At 46.7% G+C, this 19,677-nt stretch overlaps 1 protein-coding gene across 1 annotated transcript; it reads left to right on the top strand.

Annotated features, from left to right (window-relative positions):
* Nucleotides 1-10,482: 10,482 nt before the first annotated feature.
* LOC120395552 (olfactory receptor 52R1-like) lies at nt 10,483-11,430 on the top strand. Its single transcript, XM_039520041.1, has one exon. The coding sequence runs from the start codon at nt 10,483-10,485 to the stop codon at nt 11,428-11,430; it is 948 nt and encodes a 315-aa protein (XP_039375975.1).
* The last annotated feature ends 8,247 nt before the right edge of the window (nt 11,431-19,677 follow it).

Below are 19,677 nucleotides of genomic sequence, written 5' to 3'. Positions count from 1 at the left end.
AGGCTAACAGAGGGAGTTTGCCTAGGGAGAGCCCACTGAGGCTTTGATCAGGCGGGCTTCTGTGAGTTGCTGCAACAGCTGAGGAAGCTCCTAGAAGGAAGAAATTATGGAAGGTGAGCGTTCAGCTGTTGTAACCTGCACAGGTTGTGCCATGTTTGTCTTTCTTCCACAGGACAGAAGCGACTTTGTCTGTACAAAGTGCAAGCTGGTCTCCATATTGGTAGAGAAGGTTCGAGGTCTGGAGAAACAAGTATCGGCCCGGCGTTGCATAAGAGAAAATGAAGATTTTCTGGACAAACATCAGGATATGCTTCTACGGGCACAACGTTCTGAAGAATCGGAGCAGGCTGCGCAGAGGGGACAGAGGGATGGTGAAGAAATATGGCAGCATGTGACCTCCAGAAAAAGAAATAGGAGTGTCCATGTACCAGCAATGGAGATACAGGTGAGCAACCGTTTTCATGTTCTCTCCACAGGTACTAATGCGGAGAGTGGACTAGATGATACTTCTGAGGGAAGGGAGCAGAAGGAGACTCCACCGATTGGAAGGCATGAGATCCTCTGTCCTAGGGATGGGGGTTCCATGACCATCGCTCTCAAGAGAAGGAGGGGAGGAGGGTGGTGGTTGGGGACTCCCTCCTCAGGGGGACTGAGTCATCTATCTACTGCCCCTACTGAGAAAACCGAGAGGTCTGCTGCTTGCCGGGAGCTAGGATTCACGATGTGATGGAGAGACTGCCGAGTCTCAAGCCCTCAGATCACTACCCCTTCCTGCTTCTCCACGTGGGCACCAATGATACTGACAAGAATGACCTTGAGCGGATCACTGCAGACTATGTGGCTCTAGGAAGAAGGATGAAGGAGTTTGAGGTGCATGTGGTATTCTCGTCCATCCTCCCTGTGCAGGGAAAAGGCCTGGGTAGAGACCGTTGAATTGTGGAAGTCAGCGAATGGCTACGCAGATGGTGTTGGACAGAAGGCTTTGGATTCTTCGACCATGGGATGGTGTTCCAAGAACGAGGAGTGCTAGGCAGAGACAGGCTCCACCTAAAGAAAAGAAAGAAGAGCATCTTCACAAGCAGGCTGGCTAACCTAGTGAGGAGGGCTTTAAACTAGGTTCACCGGGGGAAGGAGACCATAGCCCTGAGGTAAATGGGGAAATGGAAAACCGGGAGGAAGCATGAGCAGGAGAGTGCAAGAGGGGAGGACTCCTGCCTCATACTGAGAAAGCGGGACAATCAGCGAGTTATCTTAAGTGCCTGTACACAAATGCAAGAAGCCTGGGAAACAAGCAGGGAGAACTGGAAGCCCTGGCATAGTCAAGGAATTATGATGTGATTGGAAAAACAGAGACTTGGTGGGATAACTCACATGACTGGAGTAGTGTCATGGATGGATATAAACTGTTCAGGAAGGACAGGCAGGGCAGAAAAGGTGGGGGAGTTGCATTGTATGTAAGAGAGCAGTATGACTGCTCAGAGCTCCGGTATGAAACTGCAGAAAAACCTGAGAGTCTCTGGATTAAGTTTAAAAGTGTGAACAACAAGGGGGATATTGTGGGAGTCTGCTATAGACCACCAGACCAGGGGGATGAGGTGGACGAGGCTTTCTTCCGGCAACTAGCAGAAGTTACTAGATCACAGGCCCTGGTTCTCATGGGAGACTTTAATCACCCTGATCTCTGCTGGGAGAGCAATATAGCGGTGCACAGAAAATCCAGGAAGCTTTTGGAAAGTGTAGGGGACAATTTCCTGGTGCAAGTGCTGGAGGAACCAGCTAGGGGCAGAACTCTTCTAGACCTGCTGCTCACAAACCAGGAAGGATTAGTAAGGGAAGCAAAAGTGGATGGGAATCTGGGAGGGAGTGACCATGAGATGGTTGAGTTCAAGATCCTGACACAAGAAAGAAAGAAGAGCAGCAGAATACGGACCCTGGACTTCAGAAAAGCAGACTTTGACTCCTTCAGGGAACTGATGGGCAGGATCCCCTGGGAGAATAACATGAGGGGGAAAGGAGTCCAGGAGAACTGGCTGTATTTTAAAGAATCCTTATTGAGGTTGCAGGAAAAAAACATCCCGATGTGTAGAAAGAATAGTAAATATGACAGTCAACCAGCTTGGCTTAACAGTGAAATCCTTGCTGATCTTAAACGCAAAAAAAGAAGCTTACAAGAAGTGGAAGACTGGACAAATGACCAGGAAGGAGTATAAAAATATTGCTCAGGCATGCAGGAGTGAAATCAGGAAGGCCAAATCACACTTGGAGTTGCAGCTAGCAAGAGATGTTAAGAGTAAAAAGAAGGGTTTCTTCAGGTATCTTAGCAACAGGAAGTAAGTCAAGGAAAGTGTGGGACCCTTACTGAATGAGGGAGGCAACTTAGTGACAGAGGATGTGGAAAAAGCTAATGTACTCAATGCTTCTTTTGCCTCTGTCTTCACAAACAAGGTTAGTTCTCAGACTGCTGCACTGGGCAGCACAGTATGGGGAGGAGGTGACCAGCCCTCTGTGGAGAAAGAAGTGGTTCAGGACTATTTAGAAAAACCGGACGACCACAAGTCCATGGGGCTTGATAAGCTGCATCCGAGGGTGCTAAAGGAGTTGGCGGATGTGATTGCGAGCCATTGGCCATTATCTTTGAAAACTCATGGCAATCGGGGGAGGTCCCAGATGACTGGAAAAAGGCTAATGTAGTGCCCATCTTTAAAAAAGGGAAGAAGGAGGAGGATCTGGAGAAGTTCCCTCCACATGGAAGAAGACAAAAGTGGAAGTAACAAAATCACGTGGCCTCATTCCCCGCAGTAACTTAACACCTGGAAAAACCTTAGGAACAAGGACCTAACTGAGCATTTGGTCCCAGGCTGAAGGGATTTCTAGCCTGTGTATGGAAGACAGGTGGAATGTTTGTACCATCAGGGTGAGACACTGTGCGATTCAAATCCTGTCTAGTTTTTAGAACTCAGATTGTCATTTTGCTTTATTTCTTAGGTAATCTACTTTGATCTATACACTTATTACTTATAACACTTAAAATCTATCCTTCTGTTGTTAATAAATCAGTTTTATATTTTTTTACCTAATACAGTGTGTTGTTTGAAATGCAAATGTGAAACCTGATCAGGAACAGGGGCTGGTGCATTGTCCTCTCCACATTGACAGTGGGGCAGACTGGGTGTAAACGGGCTACTCACTGCCGCGGCGCCTCCTGCTGGTTGTTTGGGGAATTCGCTCTCTTTCAGTGCGGAGCGCCCTCTGCAGGCCGGTGATCCCCCCTTTTCCCTATCGGCCCCGTGTCCCTCCCAGGACCCGGTGCCCCTTTCACTGTAATTGGGTCTCCCCCTCCCAGGGGAACCCCCACACTACTATCCCCACTTTGCCTCAGTAGTGGCCACTGACAGTCATGGTCTAGCCCCACACCCTGGGGCAGACTGCAGTATCAGCCCACTCATCACAGGCAAAAGGGGTTTGGACCTGCTGCTTTGTCCTACCCCTGGGCTGCCCTCTGCAACTCCCAGTACCTTTGGCCCTTTGCTAGGCCGCAGCCTGGGTCTTTCCAGGCTGGAGCTTCCCTAGCTCCTCAGCCTGTTCCCAGCCCTGCTTCACTCAGGTATCTAGCCTCAAGCCCTAAGCAGCCAGGCCCATCTCTCTCTATAGCCAGAGAGAGACTGTCTGGGCTCCTGGCTCATAGCCCTTTTATAGGGGCCAGCTGTGGCCTGATTGGGGTGTGGCCCAGCTGCAGCTACTTCCCCAATCAGCCCAGCTTGAGAGCCACTGCTCTCAAGCCCTGTCAGGCCACGTTTTAAACCCCTTCCAGCAGGAGCAGGATCCACCCTGCTACACTGGGTAATAAACGCCCCCTCTCCCGGATAACCCAATAGTACACTGGGTAATAAACGCCCCCTCTCCCGGATAACCCAATAGTACACTGGGTAATAAACTTACACTCACCGGGCTTCTGACCAGGGTAAGACGGTACAGCTCTGGGGTTCTAGGTTGGGGAGGGGTGGGGGGAATTGCCTGGAGCCTCTCTATTGTTGGTTCATAAGTGCCTAGTGAAAGCATTCATGTAACTGTAGCTGGGTGCGTCCCTGGCTGTGTCTGGCTGTGAAAGTGTAAAACCTGGAGAGTTTTGCAGCTTGTCACAGCCTCACTGTGTGAGAGGAAGCCCAGATTGATATGCTAGAGGGCTCAGCAGTACCCAAGTTCCAGGTTGCATCCTGAGCAAGTCTGTCACATCCACCTAACGAACAAACCCTGCAACACCATGTTTCCATTCCCTTCTTGTCATGTCCTCAGTTACTAAAGGAGAGACCTTGGTTACAGCAGGGATGTCAGGGCTACTGGGTTCTGTCTGTTATTCTCTGTGTGACCTTCACTGAGTTATGTCTCCCTTTGCCTCAGTTTACCTATCAGTACAATGGGTATATGTTCATAATGACTTTCCTTTGACAGGTGTTTTGAAGATCCTTCAATGAAACCTGCTACCCAGTATGATGATAGTTACTGATGAGAATTACTGATCTCTGATCCCTTACCAATAGCTCCATTTGCCTGCAGAAAGTGTTCGTGTCTCCCCTCAGTCACCTTTCTCCAGCTCTCTCTGGCTACTATCTACCCATTAATACTGGGCCTTTACAGGGTATCAGACCCTATGGAGAGCTGGGCATTATCCCTAGTTTTCTTAGTAATCAACTACTTTTTAAAAATAAACAAATACACAGAGCATCCAATTCCTCTCTGACTCAGCAGAGAGCCCAAGGGTTCTCATCTCCCTTTGGGAAAGTCTCTTAATTACTGTTTATTCCTAAAGCTGGATAAATAGCACAGAAGTGTAGACATTGAAAGAGAGTCATTGGCTAGAGAATCTCCGGTCTCCAACCTGTTTCCATTCAGATGCTGCTTCTCCCCTAGAGGCTGAGTGAATTCCTCCCCCGCCCCGGGATTGCACACAGCTATATTATAAATGGTGCACACCCCTGTGTCAGCTCTCGGCGTGGGATGCTGCTGCAGATGCCGGAGTGAGAGAGGTGTGAGAAACGGCTGCCTGTGGGGGATTTCCAGGTAAGACACATCTGTCTCAGAATTCACAGGTACCCAGCTCTTGCTGAGGAGCTCACCTGCTCGAAAAACCCAGTGCAACATGGTCGTGATGGGATAGAGAATAGGTCTGTGGTCCTTTCTGCTCTGCAGAGCCATTAAACATGCCAGGGCCCTTGCCACAGGAGATGTGTTTGCTCCAATATCACTGGCCAAAATGTCCCTCTTTGCTCCCCTTGGAGGAAGAACTGAGTAAGCTGTGTGTGAATTAATGCACAGGGACTCTCACCTCCTTCTCTTGCATTTCAGGGCTCTGGCTGTTAATGGGGGTGGGGAGGCTCTCACCTGCCTTTCTGATAGAAAGCATGGAGGTCCTAGGGCTCCTCACTGGAATAATTATATGAATTTTTAAACATGGGCATGACATCTTTTCTCCTGGCTTCATTCGAGAAGTTAGCTGAACTGTGATGCCTGAAACTTTCAAAAAACAATTCAGCCAGAAGCAGACACCCAGTGTGGGAAATTTCAGTCCAAACAGTTAAAACTTGGCAAACCTATAACCAACTGAAAATGAAGTCTCCTAATTGAAGGTGTCAGACACCCTTAACTAGCCACCAGCATCATCTACAATGGCCAATCCATTTGTGAATCCCATTCAGCTATGCTCTTTGCTCCAATAAAGTCTGTGGCAAGGAGTTCCACAGGCCAAATATGGATTATATAAACAAGTTTCTTTTCTCAGTGTTATATGTTCAGATGTGCAATGTAATTGAATGTTCCCTTGTTCGTGTGTTATGAGACAGAGTAAATATAAATGCCTGATCTACTTTCTTTATCAATAGATTCATACGGTTTAAGATCAGAAGGGACAATTAGATCATCCTGTCTGACCTTCTGTATAACACAAGCCATTAAATTTAACCCAGTTACCCCTGTATTGAGCTCCATAACTTGTGTTTGACTAAGACTGGTCTACACTAGGATTTTACATTGTAGAATCATTCAGTCACATGGTGAGAAGGGACCTGCAAGGGTCAGTTAGTCTAATCCCTGCCAAGATGCATTGTTTGTTGTGTCTAAACCATCCAGGACAGATGACTCCAGCCACCTTTGGAAAACCTCCAGTGAAGGAGCTTCCACGACTTGCCTAGGCGACTGTTCCGTTGACCTCCTGTTCCTACAGTTAGGGAGTTTTTCCTGAGATTTTGTCTAAATCTGCTCTGCTGTAGTTTGATCCCATTGCCTCTTGTCCTGACCGTGTGGCAAGCGAGAACAACTTTTCTCCATCTTTTTTATGGCAACCTTTCAAGTGTCTGAAGACCAATATCATGTCCCTCCTTAGTCTCCTCTTTTCCAAACTAAATATACTCAATTCCTTCAGCCTTTGCTTGTATGGTTTACATTCCATTGCTTGGATCATCTTTGTCCGTCACCTCTGGATCCTTTCCAGTTTCTCTACATCCTTTCTAGACAGCGGTGACCAAAATTGCACACAGCACTCCTCATACTGCTTCTTTCCAAATGCAGAACAAAAATAGTTCTTGAACACATCTACCTTTTCCGCAACATTAACAAGTTTCCTTTCTCCCTCTAGGAATTGGCCTTTACCTTTTCTAGGATTTATTTTCTTCTTAATATACTTAATAACCTCCTTTTTGTTCTCCTTAGCCCTGCAAAGCATGGAGTCCCCCCGATGTCTTTAACGTCCCATATCAATTTTCATAACTTCCAATTTGTATTGCTTGCTACCTATTTTCCCTTTGTTCTATGTTGCTTTTCCCCCCATAATTGCTGCCTTCACTTTCCTACTGAACTGGGTTTTTTACCAAAGTTCTCCACTTTCTTGATTGTGGAATCATTGCTTTTAGCTCCCTCATAAACTCTTAAAGAACTCCCAATCCTCATTCCCATTTTTCCATCTAAATTTTTCCTCCCAATCATAATTTCTCTCAGCTCTGGGGTGTAGCCTGATTTAGGGTGTATGACTAATATTATTTTGGATAATATGGAAATTTAATTTATTAATTTAATGTCATTTAATTTTAATTTTATTAATAATATTAATCATTAATATTAATAGTATGGGTTTTAGACTTGCCAATCTGTTTGATCAGAAGATAAAAGTTCTTGTCCCGACTCAGGCTCCACAGAATTTACAAAGGACCCTCGGGGGTGTGACAGGAAGCTCACACTGAGACAGATAGAGCCTTAAAGACTTTTTATTAAAATCAATAATAGTAAGTAAATGGTAAAATAACCAGAGTTACAAAGTTACAATTGCATCACTGCTATTCAAAAGATACATATGATAATATAGTACTATATGCAACAAAGCTTTGGTTAATATACTCACACCCTTCCTTGATAACCTGGTAGTAAGAGACACAGGAACAGCCTTGCAGTTCAGGTTTCTCAATTCTTGAGTGAGGGATGCAGGGCTTAGAAGAAACTAATGCTATGAGCTATTAAAGTGAACTTAGGGTTTACTTGACTAACTTAAACTTAAAATCAAAACCTAATAAACAAAGAATATAACTCAGGGAAACCAAGCTTAGCCTAGTTCCTTTGAAACTTAAAGTTTAAGAAGAACAAGTATAGCCTACTAATAGTAGCAGTCATCTAGATAGCCAGAATAGATAGAATAGAGAGAGTGGAGGAGAATAAGTAAGAAATAGAGTAAAGTAAGAAATGGAGTACTCTATCGAGGTGGGTCACCTCTTTTATACGGCAAGTGCCAGAAATCCTTCTTCTTATACCCAAATTTCATTCCTCACCCACAGAAATGTTAGGGTACACTTACCCCATAGGCTAGTATGTATGTGCATATGGGTGACATGTATGTATGCACTTGTGGTGTACTTGTTAAGTCTGTGGGTACAACACTGAAACCCCCCCATGCCATTCTCCATTGTCTATTGGTCTAGATAAAAGGTCATAGACATAGGCGTGGGTACTTATCTATTCCACTCAGCGGTGGAATCGAATCGTTATGCAAGTCTGGGATGGTGAGCAGTGGCTGCAGAACTTCTGGATGTGGAAAGCCACCTTCCTGGAACTGTGTGCTGAGCTCACCCAGCTCTGTGGGGAAAGGCCACCCAAATGAGACCTGCGCTCTCGGTGGAGAAGCATGTGGCAATCGTACTGTCGAAGCTGGCGACTCCAGGCTGCTACTGGTCAGTCACAAATCAGTTTGGAGTTGGGAATTCATTCATTGGGGGTTGCGTTAATGCAAGTGTGCAGGGCCATTAATCACATCCTGCTGCACAAGACCATGACTATTGGCAAGGTGCATTGTGGATGGCTTTGCAGAAATGGGTTTCCCCAACTGCGGAGGGGTGACAGATGCCACGCATATTCCAATTTTGGCACCAGACGCCTTGCAATGGCATATATCAGTTGGAAGAGGTACTTCTCCATGGTGTTGCAGGCTCTTATGGATCACCACGGGTGTTTCATTGACATCAGTGCAAGGTGGTCCAGAAAAGTGTCTGATGCATGAATCTTTAGGAACACCGGTATTTACAAAAAGCTGAAAGCAAGGACTTTCTTTCCAGACCAGAAGACCCCCGTAGGGGATGTCGGAATGCCCATAGTAATCCTGGGAGACCTGGAAAACCCCTCAGTGCCGGGGCTCATGAAGCTGTACATGGGAAACCTGGATAGCAGGAAGGAGCATTTGAACAATAGGCTGAGTAGGAGCAGGATGACCATGGAATGTGCATTTGGCAGATTAAAAGTGCGCTGGCGATGCCTTTATAACAGGTTAGATGTCAATGAGGAAAATATTCCCCTGGTTGCAGCCATGTGTTGCACTTTGTGTAATATTTGCTCAGGGGTGCACTGCTGAGCAGAACACTTGGCTGCTGATTTTGAGCAGACAGATACCAAGGCTATTAGAGGAGCACAATGGGGAGCAATTCGAATGAGGGAGGCTTTGCAGCTGCACTTTGTAAATGAGAAGGAGTAATGTTTGTTGCTATGCATGGGATTATAATGCATAATGAAGTCCAGTTTTGGTAGAATAGGAAGCTCTTGTGATTGTTCAGGCCCAGGGTTCAATGTAAGGAAATGATAAAACTGCCTGCTTGTTTGCTGCTGCCATCTACTATCATAACTTCAACGGAAACAAATAAAGACTGATTAATAGTCAAATAACTTTGCTTTTATTGCCAAAAAACCTACAACACCATGCACACATACACAGCTGACCATAAATCCAGTTTTCATTTCAAAAGGTGTCTGTGGAAGTGGAGTGAACAGTAAAGTGAGACTTCCCAGAAATCAGAAAGCAATGTGCGGGTGGAGTTTGGGAAGGAAATGGGAAAGAGTTGTGAATGTGCTGAAAGGGAGGGCAGGCACCCATCTGCTCAGATTGGAGCATCAGGAGGGAATGCAGCATTTGTTTTTGGTGCTCCAAAACTTTTATCAGCCTCTCCATTGCATCCCTAGTCTATGCTTCATTTTCTTTTCTTTCCTGCTTGTTGCTTTCCCTCCACTGCCTGCATTCTGTCTTGTCTGCATCAGAGTACTGCAGCACCTCCCAGAATATATCTTCCTTGCTCTATCTCGGGCGCTTTCTTATCCGGTGGACACACTTGGCTGGAGAGGAGGGGGTGCCTCCTTTCAAGCACATATCTGGTGAAGCACAAGTAACAATAAACAGAAGGATTATTGTTAAGTACACGGGCAGCATTGAAACACTACATTAAAATACACTGCTGGTAACACACCAGTCACTTTCCCGCTGACCCATGACAAGCACACATGCCGGCGAACACTACAAGCATGGTGAGTGTTGCCAGGGGCTTGGGAAGTTGAGTGTGGGAGAAAAGCAATGGGCCAATTACAGTGATAAAATCAAGCACGGTGTCTACACTGGCACTTCAGCAACAAAAATTTTGCGTAAAAAGCCTTACAAGTCTCATTAAGTTACCTTAATTACATCACTGAAACTGAGCAGTTACATATTCGAAAGTCGCTTTGTAGTGTTTACACCTCCATTATTTCTTCACCAAATGCTGCCCTTTGGTGAAAAAATGTGGCAGTGTAGACAAGGCCTAGGGAACAATAAGGGATAACCAATATCCATTCGTGTTTCCTGCTGGTGCCTGTTAAGGTTTCCCACCCCATGATGCATAGGAATTCTTGATGCAGGGAACACCATCAAATATGGAATTGGCATTTGTAGGGTCAGGTGTTCTTAATTCATTCATCTGAATAATGAAAATGTCATTTTTCAGTGTATGAAGAGTGACCAATCTGTTTCATCCAAGAGAACAGCCTCCGGTTGTGCATGTAGTGTCTCATATTAACATTGTGTCTCCATACAGGTGTTTGTCCTGTGACCATCACCCTAGACCCTGGACACATACAGGAAGTCAGGGGAACGTACGGTATATGCAGGAGACACCGTTGTCCCTCAGCGTTGGACACTTTCTCTCCTACTCCATGTCAGATTCCAACTCAACCGACTTCACCAACACCCCCACCTTCATCCTGCTGGGCATTCCTGGCCTGGAGGCAGCCCATGTCTGGATCTCCATCCCCTTCTGCGTGATTTATGCCATAGCCACCTTGGGGAACTTCACCATCCTGTTCATCGTAAAGACAGAGCTGAGCCTCCATGGGCCCATGTACTATTTCCTCTGCATGCTGGCTCTCACTGACCTGGTCCTGTCTACGTCCATCCTACCCAAAATGCTGAGCATCTTCTGGTTCAATTCCAGGGAGATCAATTTCAGTGCCTGCCTCACCCAGATGTACTTCATTCTCAGCTTCACTGCAATACAGTCTGGGGTCCTCGTGGCCATGGCTTTAGATCGCTACGTGGCCATCTGCGATCCCCTGAGACATTCCACCATCCTGACAAACCCCATGGTGGCTAAAATTGGCCTGGCCATGGTGCTACGTGGTGCCATGCTCGTACTGCCCATTCCCTTGCTAGCGAGGAGGTTGCCATATTGCAGAACCAACATCATTTCCCACACGTACTGTGAGCACATAGCTGTGGTGAAGCTAGCCTGCGCCGACATCAGCCTCAGTAGTTACTACAGCCTCTCTGTGGCATTCTTCGTGATCGGTCAGGATGTGTTTTTTATTGTCATGTCCTATACCCAGATCCTCAGGGCCATCTTCAGCCTCCCAACAAAGGACGCCCGGCTCAAGACTTTTGGGACCTGCGGCTCCCACCTCTGTGTCATCTTATCCTCTTACATCCCAGCTCTCTTCTCCTTCCTCACGCACCGTTTTGGGCACAATGTGCCCCAGCATTTACACATTCTCATGGCCAACATGTACCTATTGGTGCCCCCCATGCTAAACCCCATCATCTATGGGGTGAGGACTCAACAGATCCGGGATAGGCTACTCCAGCCCTTTACTCATAAAGGGACCTAAAGTTGTCTCCTGGTGCTCTGGCTCTCAGATTGAACTGCATGCAGAGCTGGCTGGTGACACGGCACTGGGCCCTCTTCCCTGAATCACTGACTGGCCAGTAAAAGAGACTTTAAACCCTCTCCTGAAGTTACTGTGCTCTTTCAGCATCACAAATTGGGGAATCTGTCTATATACAACTCATAGGGTTGCCATATTTCTAATTGCTGGTAACTGGAAGCCTGAGTCCCTGTCTCTCTGCCCTGCCTCTTCCCCCAGGTTCTGCACCTGCTCTGCCTCTTCCCCTCAAAGCCCTGCCCCTCACTCGCTCCTCTCCTCCCCACTCTCTGGTTCATCCCTGTGACATTCTGCACCCCATATTTATCATGGTGATGTAATTATAGTATGTTTTGTACAAGGTATGCCTGTGAGGTGTCAACACTCATCCAGGGAAGAATCCACTAGCATGGGAACTCTGTATAAGAAAATCTCCTTGGAGGGAGTACGGAGAAAATGGAGACTGTTTGGCCAATAGTGGCACACACACACACACCCCCGTCACATACACAGACTTTCCAGCAAGCTGGAAGAAACTATAAAAGATGTGTAGTGACATCATCAGTTGTCTTCACGCCCCCACACTCAACACCTACAAGAAGCTCAGGAAGACAAAGGACTTTGAATGGGAGAGGGGAACCAAGGCTGAAAAGCAGATACAGCCTGCGCCTCAAGAATCTGTAAGCCTCCTTGTATCATCAGTCAGGGTGAGATAGTGCTGATTCAAATCCTATTTAGTGTGTACAAGTCTTAGACTGGAAGTTTGTTTGATTTCCTAGGTAACCTGCTTTGATCTGTTTGTTATCACTTATAATCACTGAACGTCTAACCTTCTGTAGTTAATAAACCTGATTCATGTTTTATCTTAATCAGTGTGTTTTTGAGTGAAATGTTTGGGATTCTTAGCTCCATTAGCAGAAGCTGGTGTAGATCTTCTCCCATCGAGGAGGGAACAAACTAATTAATGAGTTTACACTGTACAGATTGCTAATTATGCTCTAGCAGGGGTGCAAGGCTGGGGAGCTGGGAAATTGGCTGATACCTCCATTGTTGATCCATGAGTGGCTTAGGTAAAGCACTCAGGTAACCTAGTTGGGTGTGTGGCACCACCTGCTGTCGTGTTGGGTGATAACAGGACCCAGAGGGGATGTCTGTGTGTTACCAGGAGAGCAGGGGGAGATGCCCAGGCAGCTGAATGGTTTGAGGGTACAGCGCTTCCAACACCTTCCAGGATTCACCTCATCCCATCACAATCTCCGCCTCCTACTCAGCCCCCTGAGCTGCTCCCTCTGCTCTTGGGCTGGGACAGGAGCTGCTGCAGCCTGACAAGTAGCCTGGCTGCGGGTAGGAGGCAGTGCCAGTTAATGACCCAACGCCTCCCTCCACCCTGAAGTAAACCGACATCTTTATACGTACAGATATTTATAGAGTTCTTAAGTCAGTTTCATGGTACAGATGGTGAGCTTTAGAGTTACAAAGAGTTCTTTCAGAATTAATCCTTAGGTTGCAGTCCAATGTCCAATATCAGGGTGAAGCAGAATGGAACTGGAGACCTCAGTCTTGTGACTTCAGCTTCCCCTGATGAAGGTTAAGCAGAACTAAGATGACAGGATCAGGACCCAAGTGTTCTTTTATAGACCACTGGCAGGCTATGATAATGAAGAATAGTTGCTTTGAAGTAGAATTACCTATTTCCTATGTATACACAGGTAACTCTTCCATTCATCAGCAAAGGTAATTTTCCATTTAGTGGTTCATAGGTAGTTTACTACAAACGTCAAAGAGAAGTATACACAATGAAGTTATTACACCAAAGTTTAATTTAAATATTAATATTTTATTTTGATCTTTGAATCAACAGATATACCAACAGACAGGAACCATCTGTTTACATGGTTAACATCTAATCCAATATAAGTAAACACATACAATTAGTATTACCACTTATTCTCTAACAATACAGGTTTGCATTTCAAAGCTCTAGTCCATTTACCAAGGTTATGTTGCTATTTATAGGGTGTGGCCCTAATTATGATTTATATAGTTCTCTAATATGTCTTTAAAGGTTGAATTTGGGTCAATTAGCCTTCTAGTTGCACAACCCTTTCTGACCCTGTGTCACACCTATTAACTCACGTTTGATTGTATGAACCATCTGTTTCCTTATGTCTTTGGGCTTTTACTGTACTCTTTGCTCAGGCTCCTTGTGCTCAGAGGCAGGAGGCTAGGGTGGACAGAAAAAAGGAGTAACTGCATTCTAGAGAAAACCAGTTTTTTTCCAGCTTCTCTGCTGAGGGGTGGGCTTGGAAGGAATGGAACCTACCCTGAAGAGGGAACAGAGAGAGAAGTAGTTGGTCCAGCCCTTTAAAAATACAGAGACTGGATAAGTCAGAAGAAGCTGGGGCAGGAGAGGCACAAGGTTGGCAGAGGGGTCTCTTCAGTTGCAGAGCTCTGGCTACAGCTGAGAGACAGACTCCAGATGGAAAGAAGCCAGGAGTTGCAGGAGGTGGCTCCTGGACACCTTAGAGAGGTCTGATCAAATCCCAAAGAACGCTCCAGGGCAGCGAGGACACTGAAGCAGGGAATGGTGGGCTGTCTAAAGTAGAGGAATTGGTTTAGCAACCCCTTTTGCAAGGCCCTGGGCTGTTTGCTTAATGATCCTGTGCCCTGAAAGAGAGAAACTGGGAATAGAGTGCGCCCAAGGAGGAGCTCTCGTAGGGTGCGTTGAAGAAATGGGAGAGTCTAGGGGAGCCCAGCCAAAACTAGTCTCAGGGCCCTGGTGCTTGGCGTGCAGGTCTCTGCTCCCAGAGGGAGGTCCTAGAATGGAAGCTGCACCCCGAGAGTGGGCCTAGAAAATCAGCCCTGGACTAGGGCCTGAACGCTGCCCCAACTCAAAAACACCTGAGTCCAGTGTGTGGGACCCAAACACGGCTGCCTGGCAGGTGTCTGGGCATGGGAACTTGAGTGGGGCTGTGTAGAGGGGCATTGCTGGCATATGATGGCGTATATTACATTGGTGGATATGCAGGTGAATGAACCGGTGATGGTGTGGCTGATCTGCTTAGGTCCTGTGATGGTGTCACTGGTGTAGATATGTGGGCAGAGTTGGCATCGAGGTTTGTTGCATGGATTGGTTCCTGAGCTAGAGTTACTGTGGTGTGGTGTGCAGTTACTGGTGAGAATATGCTTCAGGTTGGCAGGTTGTCTGTGGGCGAGGACTGGCCTGCCACCCAAGGTCTGTGAAAGTGTGGGAACATTGTCCAGGATGGGTTGTAGATCCCTGATGATGCGTTGGAGGGGTTTTAGCTGGGGACTGTATGTGATGGCCAGTGGAGTCCTGTCAGTTTCTTTCTTGGGTTTGTCTTGCAGTAGGAGGCTTCTGGGTACACGTCTGGCTCTGTTGATCTGTTTCCTTATTTCCTCATGCGGGTATTGTAGTTTTGAGAATGCTTGATGGAGATTTTGTAGGTGTTGGTCTCTGTCTGAGGGGTTAGAGCAGATACGGTTGTACCTCAGTGCTTGGCTGTAGACAATGGATTGTGTGATGTGCCCGGGATGGAAGCTGGAGGCATGAAGGTAGGCATAGCGGTCGGTAGGTTTTCGGTATAGGGTGGTGTTAATGTGACCATCACTTATTTGCACCGTGGTGTCTAGGAAGTGGACCTCCCATGTAGATTGGTCCAGGCTGAGGTTGATGGTGGGGTGGAAGCTGTTGAAATCATGGTGGAATTTTTCCAGAGTCTCCTTCCCATGGGTCCAGATGATGAAGATGTCATCAATGTAGCGTAGGTAGAGAAGGGGTGTGAGTGGACGAGAGCTGAGGAAGCGTTGTTCCAGGTCTGCCATAAAAATGTTGGCATATTGTGGGGCCATGCGGGTGCCCATAGCGGTGCCACTGATCTGAAGATATATATTGTCAACAAATTTGAAATAGTTGTGTGTGAGGATAAAGGCATAGAGCTCAGCAACCAGTTGTGCTGTGGCATTATCAGGGATACTGTTCCTGACAGCTTGTATTCCATCAGTGTATGTGATGTTTTTGTAGAGAGCCTCTACATCCATGGTGGCTAGGATGGTGTTTTCTGGAAAGTCACCAATGCATTGTAGTTTCCTCAGGAAATGAGTGGTGTCACGGAGATAGCTGGGAGTGCTGGTGGCATAGGGTCTGAGTAGAGAGTCCACATATCCAGACAGTCCTTCAGTGAGAGTGCCAATGCCCGAGATGATGGGGCTTCCAGGATTTCCGGGTTTGTGGATCTTGGGTAGTAGATGGAATAACCCTGGTCAGGGCTCTAAGGGTATGTCGATTTGTTCCGGTATTAGTGTAGGGAGTGTCCTGAGTAGATGGTGCAGTTTCTTAGTGTATTCCTCAGTGGGATCTGAGGGAAGTGGCCTGTAGAATTTGGTATTGGAGAGTTGTCTGGCGACCTCCTTTTGGTAGTCAGACCTGTTCATGATGACAACAGCACCTCCTTTATCAGCCTCTTTGATTATAATGTCAGGGTGGTTTCTGAGGCTGTGGATGGCATTGCGTTCTGCACGACTTAGGTTATGAGGCAAGCGATGTTGTTTTTCCACATTTTCTGCCTGTGCACGTCGGTGGAAGCATTCAATGTATAGGTCCAGACTGTCATTTCGACCCTCAGGAGGAGTCCATGTGGAGTTCTTCTTCTTGTGCTGTTGGTGGGAGGGTAACTGTGTATCAGTGCGCTGTTCAGTGTTATCCTGAAAGTATTCTTTGAGTCGGAGACGGCGAAAGTAGGCTTCCAGATCACCGCAGAACTGTATCATGTTGGTGGGGGTGGCAGGGCAAAAAGAGAGTCCCCGAGATAGGACAGACTTTTCTTCTGGGCTGAGTGTGTGGTTGGATAGATTGATGATATTGCTGGGTGGGTTAGGGCTACCACGGTTGTGGCCCCATGTGGCAGGTAGGAGTTTAGACAGCTTACAGTCTTTTTTCCTTTGTAGAGAGGTGAAGTGAGTAATGTAGATCTCCTGTCTTATTTTAGTGAAGTCCGTTTGTATGGAAGTTTGGTTATTTATGAGAGTTTCCAGGTTGGAGAGCTCTTTTTTGATGTTTTCCTGTTTGCTGTATAGGATGCTGATCAGGTGGTTCCTCAGTTTCTTTGATAGAGTATGGCATAATCTCTCACTGTGGTCTGTGTAGTATGTAGATAGCAGTGGATTTTTTACCTTTAGTCCATTTGGTAGGATGTCCATCCGTTTGCATTTGGAAAGGAAGATGATATCTGTCTGTATCTGTGCAAGTTTCTTCATTTAGCCGTATGGATTTCCACTCCATACGGCTAAATGCAGCGCCTTGCATGGTGTCAAGTATCAGAGGGGTAGCCGTGTTAGTTTGGATCTGTATCCTGCCCCTCTGCTATGTACATCGGCCAAACTGGACAGTCCCTACATAAAAGGATAAATGGACACAAATCAGATATTAGGAATGGCAATATACAAAAACCTGTAGGAGAACACTTCAACCTCCCTGGCCACACAATAGCAGATCTTAAGGTGGCCATCCCGCAGCAAAAAAACTTCAGGACCAGACTTCAGAGAGAAACTGCTGAGTTTCAGTTCATCTGCAAATTTGACACCATCAGCTCAGGATTAAACAAAGACTGTGAATGGCTTGCCAATTACAAAACCAGTTTCTCCTCTCTTGGTTTTCACACCTCAGCTGCTAGAAGAGGGCCTCATCCTCCCTGATTGAACTAACCTCGTTATCTCCAGCCTGCTTCTTGCTTGCTTATATATACCTGCCCCTGGAAATTTCCACTACTTGCATCCGACGAAGTGGGTATCACCCACGAAAGCTCATGCTCCAAAACGTCTGTTAGTCTGTAAGGTGCCACAAGACTCTTTGCTGTCTATGGGACAAATACATGAAAACTGTGGATAGATGGTTTCTCTAGCTGAGGATTTTGAGCAGACACAAGCCTCTATTGTGAATAAACTACAGATGGAGGAGTTTACACTTGGTGGGAAATATGGTCCCGTTTTACCCCATTCTTCAAACCCCCAACCCTAATCTGCTTGAAAACCAAAGACTCCAGGAGGTGCTATCATTATAATTCCACTGATCACCCGAGGGATAAATGCGCTGTGCTCAGAGGAAGCAGGCAGCAGGTATCTCATGCGAATGCTGCAATTCTGAGCACAGAAGCCCCTCAGGCACCCATCACTTATCATACTAGGTTTGTAAAATTAGCCTCTGCACAACTAGACATGAAGAACTTAAAGGCTGTCAGCATTAATTGCAGGAAACACCTTGTGTGGGAAGATACAGGGGCAGAAATTTGAGTGGTTAGGAGGAGTATAGTGCAACAAGGTGACATACTGACAGGACAGATGGCAGAGCTTTTATTATTTGGTGGTTACAAAATCCTTGTCCCTTTGGCTACAGTGCACATAGAGAGTGAGGGTTTGGAAGCTGTATGATAAGTGGGGGTAGTACACGATAATGCTATTGATATGCTAATTGGCAATGATTTCTTCCATATTGCTCAGGCTGTTAAAGTGTCTGTCTGCAGCAAGAAGGAGCATTCTGCTGGGACCTCAGATGGAAAGGGGAAAGTCCCAGGAACTGCTGAAGGAATGAGAGAGTCTCCTTGATTCCCCTGCAGGAGGGGGAAGCTGCATGCTTCCAGGGGTGGGGGTGGTTGAGACCAGCTCCTGCTCTGCAGCTGAAGGCAGCATCGCCTCAGGGAAAAAAATGTCCATGTTGCTGCTAGACAAGGGACAAACCCAGTGCTAGTGAGCAAAGGGAGATGTGTTTCGAAGGGGAGCCAGAGAAGGGTGATAGACTCATAGAAACCACTGAGGAGGTGGGTGTGGGTTCCTTTAACACTGCAGCAGGAGGCAACACCACCTCAGGAAGGGGTGTGGAGCCTGCCACTGAGACAACTGTCCAGGATAGTTCCCACTCCAGAGAGCACAGGGGTATGTGTCCTAGAGGGGGACCCAGATGAGGAAACTGGGGGAGGGTAGTGGGGGTACAGGAATGTCTCCTCCCTGATCACATGGGGGAGGATGCCCAGGACAGAATGGCTGATTCGGTATTTGTGCTCCCAGGCACCCAAGCTGTGGCTCAGGCTTCGAGAGGGAAATGTGTAACTGACCTGCCGGAGGGGAGCAGTCACACAACTCGCCTCTCGGGGATAGAGAGGGAATGACGGAGGATACCCCAATCCTGCTCCCGATTTCTCAGGAGTTTGTTCCTGATGTGCTTGTGCAAACTAACTCTGTCTCTTTCAGACAGGATGCAGGTCCAACCAAATAAATGGCTGCCTCTGACCCAACTGACAAGACAGGAGGAGAAAATTCCCTGGGTTGGGAAGACACAGAAAGCAGCTATGAAAAGACACACCTGTTAGCCCTGACAGCACAGATCACAACCCTATAGGAAAGGGGGAGGGGAAGGTCCCAGTGCTGGGAATGGGGATCACAAGGAAAGTCCAAGAGGGGGGTGGATTATTTCCATGGGCATAACCCTGGGGTTGGGAAGCAGCTCTGCAGAGGGCTGGCCAACATGTAAAGCCCACTTACTTCCTTACCTCACCAGACCCCAGCATACCAAGACCCCCAAGATCACCTTAGACTGAGATCCCTACTGAAGGGGTGAGAGGTTATTGATATGAACTGTGACTGTATAGATCATTGTTGCAACCAAAGTCCTACAGTGGTCCCAAAACTTATACAAAGAAGGTCGAGTCAAGTGTTTCAGAAAAGGTTGTAATTTGCTGGTTATGATTTTGCTGTCTGTATGTGTGTATCATTTTTGTAGTTGAATTTACAAATAGTGGCTATGCATCTGATTAAATGGGTATTCACACACAAAAGCTTATGCTCCAATACATCTGTTAGTCTATAAGGTGCCACAGGACTCTTTGTTGAATATTGGCTATGTACTTGTATCTCAATGTGTTTGATTCTACATAGCATTGGTGAAGCATTTCCTCAGCTCCTTGAGAAAGGACTATTCTGAGTAAGTGCCAAATCAAGAAACACTTAACTGACAGTGGACCTTGGGAGACTCCAATCCACATGTGAGAAGCCTTCCTGAGAACGTTCAAGATAGCAGGGGAGCAATGGCTGCCGCCTTAAAACTGAGTCATGCATGGACATGTGACTTACCCATGTGACTCCAAACTCCATCTTGCTGCTGTGATTTTCCACAGTAAGAAGAAAGGGGTGTCCTTCCACCTG

The sequence above is a fragment of the Mauremys reevesii genome, linkage group 1, assembly GCF_016161935.1.
Source record: "Mauremys reevesii isolate NIE-2019 linkage group 1, ASM1616193v1, whole genome shotgun sequence".
NCBI classification, from domain to species: Eukaryota; Metazoa; Chordata; order Testudines; family Geoemydidae; genus Mauremys; species Mauremys reevesii.
Note: the sequence above shows the minus strand (reverse complement) of the source record. Positions and strands in the feature narration are given on the sequence as shown.